We start from the raw sequence: 12,060 nt of genomic DNA on the forward strand, positions 1-12,060 counted from the left end.
GGTGGGGGAAGAGAGAGAGAGGGAGGGCAGGAGAGAGGGAGGGACAGAAACTTTATGTACATAAACCTTTTTTTAAAAAGAGTATTGTTGCACCAGGTAGCTAGCTTTACTGACACAGAAATGAGAGGTCTGTTTGGTGCTTAAATAGCTGAGAAACAATGGGATAATGCAGGAAAGTTAACAATTAACAGTCTCAGCTTAAATTTTATAACTGCAGGGAACTGGAAACACAGCTGCCTCTCTCTTCAGTAGAATCAGGTCTCCCGGTCGAGGGAAGAATTTTTTTTAACAACGTAGTCTGTGAAAAATAAGCAGCTCTGAGTTGAATGAGTACTATGCAGTTACAGTTTTAACCAGCCTGCTCATATTTAACTATCTCTGGTCGCTTTAAAGAGAGCAGCTGAGAGAGGGGTAACGAGGCTTTTGAAATGCTTTTTGCTTTACTTTTTTAAATGAGCGTACAGAACAAAAAAAGGGAGCTGAAGGCATCCGGCTGAAGAGAAGCAGCGAGGAAGATGGGTCTGCTAAGTGTGGATTTGCTGATCACGCTTCAGATCTTGCCGGTCTTCTTCTCCAATTGCCTCTTCCTTGCGCTGTATGACTCTGTGATCCTCCTGAAGCACATGGTGCTGTTTCTGAGCCGGTCTAAGTCCGGCCGCGGTGAGTGGCGGAGGATGCTGACCTCGGAGGGGCTGCGCTGCGTCTGGAACAGCTTCCTCCTGGACGCCTACAAGCAGGTGGGTCCGTGGGGATGGGGACTGGCGGGCCGCCGCGGGTGAAGCGGCCTCAACGGCCCTCTTAGCGGGGAAGGGAAGGGGAGGGAATGACTCTGTGCGGTGCAGACTGGCTCCTACTTGATGTTAAGTTTGGTGGGATAACCTGGAAGGAGCTCGACTTTGAAGTCTGGGCTAAGGGTTCAGGAGACTCGGGAGCTGCTGCCCCTCTGCTCTGCCAATAACTGTGCCGCCTTGCCCATGTCACTGAGTTTAGCCGTGCCTCAGTTTCCCCACCGGTGCAAATAGTAATTTTCATATTTATAAAGTATTTCAAGATCTTCGTATAAGAATAATTGTGAAATGCTCCGGATGTTTTTACAGCTGTTGTTTAATTGTTTGCCACGTGAGATCCTGAGAGACTATACAAAGATTGCATCTTCAGATACATAGAATTGTTTTAATTAGAGTAAAAGATAGGAATGAACCTTTGTCATTACACTGGTGTTTTCTATTACTCATATGTCAATTTTTATATTGGAGGAAGCATCCCAGTAGTAGTAAGGCTGGGCACAGAGTGAAACAGTGAGCCTTTTTTCTTCATGAAAGCAGTGACAGAGCAACATGTCAGAGATTAAAAATGAACTTAACTAGCTGAGGGATAGCTGCCTACTGATTTTAAGTTAATAAAGCCAATAGCAGTTATGCAACATGCACTTTTTTTTCTTACTTTTAAGTTTTGTACAAACTTTACACAGTGGTACTGCTCAGATCTCAGGAGGTAGTTATAGTTCCCTTTTATAGATTGAAAAGGTAGACCCAAAAAGATGAAATTTCTTGCACAGGCCACCCAGTTAGTAAGTAGAAGAACTGGATTCAGAGCTCTGTGGCTTTCAAAACAGTGCTCAGTCTGTTAATGTGTTGTCTCCTTTAGACTGTCTACCTTAACATACCCCATGTGATGTCCTGAGGTCATAGGGGTCCTATCTACACTGTGACTCTATATCTTCTGAAATACTTCTTTTGGTATCACTTTCCACTCAGTCCCCTTTCGCTCCCTTAAACTGGCTTTTGTATTTGCTCTTAACCTAAAGGTTAGAAGAGCTGGTGGTGTTGGTGTTTGCTGGCTTTATGATATAGAATACAAGCTGCTTAGCCTGAAACCCAAGCCACAAGAGCATTAATTTTCAGTGCAAGACAAATATAAATAAAATTAGCTTTTGCCAAATAGGTCAAGGTCTTACTGCCACCCTAGGAATTGGTCAGCTAGCCACCCAAATAAAGTAGTGCTGAATGAAACCCACTGTTTTCCTAGCCCTCCTAATTTCTAGTTTTAGTCTCTTCACAGACATAAAGTAAATTTTACAGTGGCCTTTTTAAATGGGCCAGTCAACACAATTGTTCCCATTTTACAGACAAGGCAAGGCACAATGGTTAACACACAGCTTGATCAAGGCTCCAGTGGCAGTTGGTAGCATGGCTCTGAAACAGCCAAGTTTCCAGTTCCCACATTTGCAACCTGTATGTGACTCAGGGTCTGCAGAAGGTGTGGAGCTATAAGGAGCCTTATATCCATGAGGTATTTTCACTCTCATTTAAATAACACAAAATTATTTCAAATAAAGATTTCCAATGCCTTTCTGTACTTTCTGAAGTCATACTTCATTTTTCCTTAACCAAGTTGATGTCAACTGTGGAAGCTACAGGGAGGATGACTGTGCTACTTTTGATGTTGGCAATCATAAAACCATGGTTCATGGTTAGAAAGGACCTCCAGGATTTTCAAGTCCAACCTTCCTCCCAGCATTTCCCTAACCACTAGACCGTAGCCTCAAGTGCCACATCCACTCATTTTTTGAACATCTCCAGGGATGATGACTCTACCACCTCCGTGGATGGTACCTTCCCGGGTCTAAACACTACACTCTCTCAGTGAAGAAATTCTTCCTAATATCTAATCAAAATCTTCCCTGGCACAGTTTGAGGCCATTTCCCCTCATCCTATCATCAGTGATTTGGAAGAAGAGACCAACACCAGCCCCGCCGCGACCTCCTTTTAGGTAGTTGTAGAGATGAAACTCAGACTTTGAACTCTGGTAATTAAAACCTCTCCCTTATCACTATTAATGACCTAGGTTGTTTAGGCCAAGTAGTCTTTACGGTCCCTAGAATGATTTCTGGGCCTCAGCAAACTCAACAGCAAAATGCATAGAAACATATCAGGATTTTATCACCTTGTTCCAAAAAGGGGGAAAAAAATCCATTCATGCTGGATATCCTTGACAAGAAACTAATTAACCAACAATTCATGGATATACTGTTTTTATTAATAGAATTATGGACCATACAGACAGAAGATTATTGGAAGCCCTTGATTGTCATGGAAAGGTAGATAGATAAGTGTAGATATCAAATTATAGAGGGGAACACAATAAACTGAGGGGCAGCATTAGGACAAGAAGAGCCATCAGCCCAAAATAGAGGAGAATCTTCTGCTTCTGTAAGGAAGAGAAAGGGGGGAAAAAAGTTTCAGATGGAAAGCTGTATTGGTAGAATTGAAAAAAATCTGAACTACACCCTGCTTTGTGGCATTGTTTAAAAAGTATGAGGGATAGTGTAACATATTAAAGACTGTCCCACAAAACATATTTTTCCTTAAATTATTTTATTCTAAGTCCTGAATAGGACTGCCCAGTTGTGATAGCTTAATCTTACACTATTAGTGGGGGTAGGAAATGAAAACTTTATGGAATCAGGGTACTAAAGAGTGTGGCAAAATGCAGTTCATGTCCTAACTGCTATTGCCTATTGCTTCAAGTTCCTAGCTGAAGCCAGGTATCAGCAAAGTACTAAAGCAGGTACTTAAGCTCATTCCATTGATGAGTGTTTATGAGATAATCACCACTTTTCACCTAGAACAGTAGAATTGCAGATGTCAGAGATAAACCCAAACTGTACTGCCAGTGAGCAGAAGACTGGATTAAAGCAGTAACAGTGTTTGGGTTTACTATGTTTTGTGTCACTTACACAGATCTCTGCCTGAGTACATTTCATAACATTTTCCACAGAAGTACATGATGTAAAATTTCTATTCACAGAAAAATTTACTGGAAGCCATTCCAGGAAAACTCTGTCCCTGAATCTACTCTGTGGGTAGATACTAGATTCTGGATTAAAGCAAATTTATTACAAGAAAGGAGCTCTGCCTTGAAAGCACACTTTCTGTCCCAGCATTAAAGTGGTTCTGTTTCAAGACTAATATGTGCAAGAGATGATCTTGGAATAGTTAAAAGTAGAGGGTATTTGACAATATCTATTCTGATGGACTTTCCCTTCTAGAAAACTTTGGAATATCCTTCCCAAATTTCAACTTTACTTTTGTTCTGCCTTTTTTTTTTTGTTATTAAGTATTATTGCACATGACTTTTTGGTTAGAGCAATTATTTCGTGGGCAAGATTACCTAGAAACCTGCTGAAGATTTTAACATGTGCAGTGAGGAAGCAATGCAGAGTTAGTTGTATTTGGTATAGAGCATATTCAGTATCCTTTTTTGTTGGAAGATTTCTGTATGACTTGTGTTTTCTCCACATTTTGCAGTCCCACTAGAATAAAAATCATCTTCAAAATTTTTTTCATATGTAAATTTTATCAATGGTGATTATATTTCTTTTTACTTCCTTAGCTCTGAGTTCAGTATCTGTCACACTTGATGTTGATAATGCCTGTGCTGGACCAGCTCTGTGATTTATAGAACATCCTCCTCATATTCTTTTCCAGGAGGCAAGTGCATCTTGCATTACAAAAAGGGAGTCTTTAGGACCAGATTACCTGTCATAACTGGGATAAATAGAGCTAGTAGTCAAGTTACATTAACTTAAAATAATTGGAAGAGTGCAACTATTTTTTTATTCAGAAGTTTTTTCTAACTTATTGTTGTCCTCTGTTTATTCACAGAAATGAGTGGATTGACTCCTGAAGAGCAAATCATGTATGTATGTGTGTGTACGTATTTACACTTTCTTATGTGTTTGTATGTATACATACAAAAATACACATACAGGCATAAATACTCTGCTCTTTCACGAGTCACTTGTCTCTCATTTCTCTGTATATGTATAGATATGACTGCAACCACATCTACTGATAATCAAGAGGAGGGGGAAAAAAAAGATATTTTTATGAGGCTGTTAGTGTGCCTTCTGCATAATTTATATAGGCATGTATACTGGATGTGCTACATGTTACAGAAATCCAGAGAAAAAGCTAGAGAAATTTTGAAAAAAAAACAAAAACAAAACAAAACCATTCTGTTTACTGTTAAAAGTGCTTTTTACCTGGTAAGTTCCATGCTTTATTTAGTACTGGGATGAATATACTTTCTAAGAGTCCAAAGGTGGGAAATTGTTATCTTTAAAATGCTTTTAAAATGGGTGCAAAATAGGTTGTGCCTGTTAGTATTGCCCAGTGGTGAAGTTTTGTGCTGGGAGCTCTTCCAGTACCAGATATAAGCTTTGTGTTTCAGCAGTGCAGAGCTACTTACTCTTCCTGGTCTCCAGTAGAGAACTGTAAGGTTATCCTAAAGGAAACCCTCCTCCTCCTTCACCTCAGTGCAGGGTAAGGTAGGTAGTTGGGGGGAAGACCTTAACGGCATCTCTCTGAATCAGCCAAATGCTCAGGAATGCTGTGGTGCCCCTCTGGTGGTGATATGCACATGAGCATATATGCACACAGGGGTAAATGTTTGTTACACCCCTCAGAAGTATGCCAGTATCTCAAGTGGTGGATGGTGATGGGTGTGCATATGTGCTTGTACAGCTTTTTACTGCCCTTAGAATGGGCCACCAGCAAGCTCTGGCATGACAGGCCCGGCACAGAGGGAGTGGTTGGCACAGGATCCCAGCTTCACACCGTAGGCCCAGCTCTGGATGTAGCCTCAAGCTGACTGTTTCAATAAACACTCAGTGGGATTTTCCTGAGATTTCACGGAGGCAGCATGATATTACTTTTGTCTACTTCTGCCTGCCTGATAGGTACATCACTTATTCCTAAACTAAATCTGCATGCAAGGCAGGATAGCCTGAAAATTGTCACGTTAAGTGCACGCTGCACAGCTTTTATCACAAAGCTATGTGCAAAAGTAATATAGTGGCATGATAATTTACCTGCTGTTTGGCTGTCCAGTAGCTCTGTTTTTTGGGAAATCTTCTAAGGATTTGAACAAAGACATAAACTCTGTACTTATGATTTGTCTTTTGGCTGCCAAGGTAAGAAAGTGTCTCTCTGCATCTGACCATGATAAAGGAATTTGTGTGAGACTGTATTTGAGAGTTGAGAACTAGACATTGTGTGGTTTTAAAAATATTTTATTGGTTTGACAAAGTTCAGCTTTAGAAGAATTGTTTTCATTGACGTTTGCGAACAAAAACAATCTTGAAAGAAGTGAGAAAAACAAAACCAAACCACAATTAAAACCTTTCCTGCAGTGTTTGGAACATAAATTCGACAGGATTTGGGCTTGTCCTTGTTATTATTATTACAACATTGTAATTATAATAGTAATAATAATAATTAATAGATTGCTACAGTAGACTCTAAAGACCAATTTAGACCGGGGACGCATTGTACTAAGCAGTGTCCTAAACAAGAGGAGCAGATCGTTTGTCCCACAGAGCTTACAGTTCAAACACTCAGAACAGATGAAGGGTAGGAAAGGGAATATGGTGACTCCTGTGCCAGATGGGGTCGCATTCTACCCATTTCATTTTGTGGATCTAACTGCTTACCTTCCACACCACCTCTTTGCAGTATTCCATTTTTACCCTTATATGCCAAAAAAATGACAGAGCTTCTTGCCTTTTTGTCAAGCCCTTGTGAAAGCCCCCTTTGACTGTGGTAGACATAGAAAACCAGCTAACAGGCACCAGCCAGGTAAAGGATTGTACTTGGTCCTTGTGTTGCAGCGCAACTACAAAACCACCACGGTAAAAAAGTCCAAATTAACTTCAAATGTCCTCCAGATGCTTACTAGCAAAGACTGGTGAAGGCCTCTATCACCTGTAGGTACAATCCTCAAGGGCAGCCAGTGTCCCAGAGACCACGATATCATAGCGTATGCTCCCATCTTGAGGGAAACATAAGCTCTTGAAGCTTGCTCTAGGATGCTTTTGATGAGAGAAACTAAAATTATCTATTCTACTTTATAGAAGTGCAAGGCAAAAGGCTCCTGTATGCTTTCCGTCTGCCATGCACACTCATTTGTGGGACTGGAAGTTTTTAAATAAAGAGAGCAGCATTTGACTAGTTATTTTTGTCTGGACTGTGCCTTTTTCTTCTGTCTCCCACTTCCTTCTCTCAGCCTCACACACCTTATCCTGAATAAAAGACATTGGACCCTGGAAGAACTCGAGTCAGTTCCAGTGTCTGCTTTCCAATTGGAGTAACTGAGTCTTTTAAAGCAAGCTGCCACCTCTCCATGACAAATGAAGAGCTCCCACTCTCATATACTGCTCCAGACAAGAACCGCCTCTAATTTTTATCCACTGCGAATCTCTGGGTGATGTAAATAAAGAAAACAAAAATAATAATTTGTATAATTCTCCATCCAGAGTCTGATTATGATTTGGATGAAGCACTGAGAAATATTGGGCTGTTCAGAGACTATATTTGGCTGAATGTGATCAAAGCAAAGCAGAATTTGAAAAGGAGCAAAAAACTCCAGGGATTCAGTTCATTACCAAATGCTGGACTGCAGTCCTGAACACAGCATGACCGTATTTAAATGGCTAATATCAGACTGCTAATTGTCTGGCAACACCTATTTTCTTTAGGGAGTTGACACAGCCTGGCGAGTCTGCCAAACTGTTTGAAATTCCCTCATGCAGGGAATGGAAGTTCTATTCCAGTGCAAAGGATCCCAGGAGGGTTATGCTAAAGCTACTAAAAGCAAAATGAGAAAAAAGAAAAGGTAAATGAGGAGGCAATGTTTTGTCTGTGGGACTTTTCCTAGTCCTCATGGAGAACGTACAACAAAGGTAGCAGTATGTGCTATTTCTAGCCTGTAGCTTATGAATAGGGCTTTCTTTCCTGCTCCCGTCTCCTTCATTTTGCAGTCTGTGTGCTAAAGCACCAACAGCCTTGCTCCCTTTCACTCTGTGTGCAGACTCAGAGAAGGAGGTGCAGTAGCAAGGCTGTCAAGCCAACACAAAATTCACACGGATGATGCAAGTCACTTCTTTGGTGTTGTGCTGGTGCTTGCTCTCGCTGGTGGCTGGGCTGGCTCTCCCATGCGGTTGGCCTACCTTGCATGTCCCACACAAGCGGCATGGGAGGGGGTGCCTGGCCACTGCCTGCTTTCCACCTTGCCCAGAAAGAACGCTGGCGTCAAATGTCTGAACGTTCACGCGCATAAGTACGTGATAATGGAAACGCTGGATTGCGTGTGAGGGGAATTCTGCTAGTTTGTTTCTCAGAATTTATATTTTGCCTGCCTTTGTGTAAGATTTCAAAAGCGGTTTGGCTGAATGCATGGGGTTTTTTGTTTGTTTTCTTATTGCGTTGATTTTCTTTTCCAAGAGCTATTTTTTCTTTCAATAAATAACAACAAAGACGACGGCCAAGGCCTACAATGCAGATGATCAGCAAGGATGATATTGTCATCCTGTGTCAGTCAGTTCTGAGCCTAGTGAAATAAAGAGTCCCTTTGGGAACGTCAGCGCTTCATCAAGACTAATTAGTGGAGATGCCGTTGCTTATGTTTAAGCATTAACGACTGGGCAGGGCTGCTTTTTGGAGTGCCTGACACTGGCATGGAACAAGGCACCGACCTAATTACTCCTCTACAAGAGCAGAAAATGCCTCCTGAATGCCTGCTTGGCAAGGATGTCTCATTAAGGGGGAAAAAACCCAACACAAGCACTCCTAGAAACAAAAATTAAAATGATAGGTAACCTGCGGCCGTGAGATTTGCTTCATGGCTGTGGGAAATGAAGACAAACTACTACAAGGTGACGTAGGGCATATTTGTACTTTATTTCCTAAATCCATCTATTTTTTTGGTCAGTAAGGAGCATATGAGACAGAACGCAAACTTGCGTTGTTGTAGAACAATGAAATAGGTTGCCACTCTTGTTATTGACGTCAAATAGCACTTGAAGGGCATTCCCATGCTGGTGTTTGGTGGGAGTTGTTTTGTTAGTCTATTCCTCCAGGGTTTTCAAACTCCTCTAGAAAGAGAGGCATTTGGTAGACCTGAGTGAAGAGTTGGTAATGAGGGTCTTGCAAAAATGTACCCTCTTTTTCTGCTTAAATATGATCAAGAAGCAGGCTGTCATTTCCCAGTTGAAGAGTGTTGGTTAGAGGATTTTCATTCATAACAGTTTTGTTAAAATAAAGCAGAGGAGTGAGGGGAAATAGCTGCCCAGATGTTTCTTGTCTTTTGAGTGTTTGTGCTCTTGGCTGAGTTTTAGTTGCTTCTACCCTTTTTGCCTTTCTTTTTCTTTTCCTCTGAAAGGTGCCAGTCATATCAGAAATTCAAAGTCTGTGCTAATTATGATTTATGAGATAAATTGCATGTTATTACTTCTTTTCTTTGACTGTTTGAGTGCACACTCTTAAATACTGAGGTCCATTATTCATCCAGGGAGTGGGTGCAGCACAGATAGTTACATGTCAGGCTTTGCCCAAAAGGCAAAAGCTAGCTCTGAAAAAGTATTTCATTGGTGGTGCAAGAACAGTTAAGCTTTCTAGGTAAAGAGGGATCTAGTGTTTGTGCAGATGTTTCTTGAGATGTGCCCTTTTTTGGTAGTTACCAGCTTATCATAAAATGCTGAGTTGTCTAGTTAGTTTATGGATTGAATAGAGCTCTCAGAATGTTTATATGGATGCCACATGATCTTGCTTTGTGTATTTCTTTGCTCAAGTCTGGCCCTTTACCTTACTCATCTGTGCTTTGCCTGTCTTACTGCACAGAGTGCCAGAGAGAAACGAGGTGTCCAGCAGCTACACAGAAGTATCTACTACCTGCTACGGTGTAGGTGGCCTCTTGTAGCAGCATTTCTTAAATGCTGCAAGATGCTTAATGCGATTTCCTAAATGCTACAGCCTGGGTTTCTGAGATTCTCTCTCTCTAGACAGAGCCTTTCTTTTCAAAAACTGGGATATAGCTCGTTTCCTTCCTTGAGTTCAAGGGACAACACACACAACAGGTCCTGAACTCGACTGTTTCAAACCTCACTTGCTTTCAAAGGCAAAGAAGCACAAGGCTTTTTTTTTTTTTTTTTTTTCTTCCCCCCTCTCCCCCCCCTGTTACAAGGACTCTAGCAGATAGGAATGCTGCAGATGCAGATATATGGGGAGGGGAGCCCAAAAAGGACTGTTCTTTCCTGAGGCATCACTTGCTTCCCTTGCCTGTAGTGCAGCTGCATGTCCCCTGCTCCCAGGTGTGTCCACCATGTGCTTGGCCTGAAGAGATCTGTGGGTCTCAGGCAGTCTTTCTTTCTCTGTCTCCCTTCCTTGCTAATCTCTGAGTGTATGGCAGCACAGTTGTCCCAGTTGTCCTGTAGAAAAACAGCCAAAATGATGTTTCTATCATGTGCCAACGTGCTGTGAGACCACCTCATGTAGCTCTGCAGTCTGTCATCTCTAAGGGCAATGTCATATAAACTGTGCTTTGGTTAGACTCTTGCATCTATTGATACTCTAACGAAATAATGCTGAGTCATGAATAACACAAGATTTGTTCAAGGTGGTCCAGTTTCTTGAGTAGAAATGGAGGATCTGGTATCTACAATATACTCGCCTCTGGATCTTTGTGGAGCAGCCATCAGTTAAGTATTCAGCTTTTAACTCAGCTTCTTACTGTATCCGATTCACCAGGATACCCTATAATGTAATGTAGAACAGAAGTGCACCAAAAATCAGTTATTTATTCAGATTTTACACAGTTCCTGTGCAGCATTAACTTCTATTGACCTTAGTTGGAGTGTAGCTTCAGAAAGAAATTAATAACATATGAAAGACTTCAGAATTTGGCCCTGGTTGTTTTCTTCAAAGCAACACTTCTGAACATAATCAAATAGGAGACAGAAATAGATAGAAAAAGTCAGGGAAATACAAAAGGCTAATTTTATTGTTGTACTAGACCTTGATATTAAATAAACCTTGATATTGCCATGGCAGAGTTCATTAAAAACTAATTGTCTAATGTAATAATCTTTTGTGGTTCTGTAACAGTTATCAGCTAAGGATCTTGAAACCCTCTGCAGACTCCACCTTATTCTGGCAATACCTTCTGTGAGATGCTTATATTCTGTTTTTTTTTTCTATAGGCAGGGAGATAGAAACAGCCAGGCAAAATGACTTTTCCACAGTTGTCTCTTGATTCTGAGTTAGACTGTTAGAATGGGGTTAGAGCTGAGAACAGTTCATTCTCACTTCATTCTGCTTCAGCCATCATAGAAACTTTCACCTTTTCCTGCTGCTTTTTCTCCATTTATCTTCTAGAGAAACGTTGCAGTAGAAGGAAATGTGTCATTCAATCAGTGATAAAACTACTGCAAAGTGATTAGAAAACCCTTTGGAGATCATAATCTTGGATGGTCCACTGTCAAAACAGGATGATATATTGCATGGGTATCTGCAGAGATCTCTTGTATTTGGTAATCTGAGTATTTTCATTCTTGGACTGGATCTTGGATGGAAGAGAATACACATATATGAAATCTGCAAAACTCTCAAGCTTGAGAGGTGCTGCATAAGTTGTGAAGAGTAGGTATACAATGCGTCATGATTTTGGACAATTCGAAAAATGGGTTGAAATGTAGGATGCCATTCAATGGAGACAAATGCAAAGTACCAAATTCAGGCTGGACTGATGAAGTACCCAAATCCACAATAAGGAGCAACTAGAAAGGCAGAAAAAGGGACATAAACATTTTCACTTCTCACTAACTAAACCCTAGTCAACAGTCTACTGTTTTTCCAAAACTGCTATGATACTTTGTCAAAAGCAGATATCTGGAATTTTTATATAGCTGTAGCCTGTGAGATACGTGAAGTAATTGTTTGATTATTCAGAGAATTAGTAAAAACTCTCTTGAAGTTTTGAACACTGGTCTTCAAGGAGGATGTGAACCAAGTGAAGAGAATTCAGAGGATGACAGTGAAAAAAAATCATGTCTACAAAATTTGGGTCACAGAGGAAAGTTAGAAGAAACTGGAGGTAGTCTGAAAGCAAAGAAGAGTCTGCAAATATGTAAGAGTGGACAGGGCTGTGTGTGGTGGGAAGGACAAAACAGATCTCAGATGAAATTTTCTACCAATAATGAAGCAGTATACCTGTCAGGAATG

At 40.9% G+C, this 12,060-nt stretch overlaps 1 protein-coding gene across 1 annotated transcript in view; it reads left to right on the forward strand.

The window, feature by feature from the left end:
* The first annotated feature begins 515 nt into the window (after window positions 1-515).
* Window positions 516-12,060, forward strand: part of DIO2 (deiodinase, iodothyronine, type II) — a 12,383-nt gene continuing 838 nt past the window's right edge. Inside the window, 1 exon segment of the mRNA XM_008945873.1 lies at window positions 516-737. Within this exon segment, the coding sequence (XP_008944121.1) occupies window positions 516-737 (222 nt within the window).

This window comes from Merops nubicus, unplaced genomic scaffold, assembly GCF_000691845.1.
Source record: "Merops nubicus isolate BGI_N331 unplaced genomic scaffold, ASM69184v1 scaffold1338, whole genome shotgun sequence".
Classification (NCBI taxonomy): Eukaryota; Metazoa; Chordata; class Aves; order Coraciiformes; family Meropidae; genus Merops; species Merops nubicus.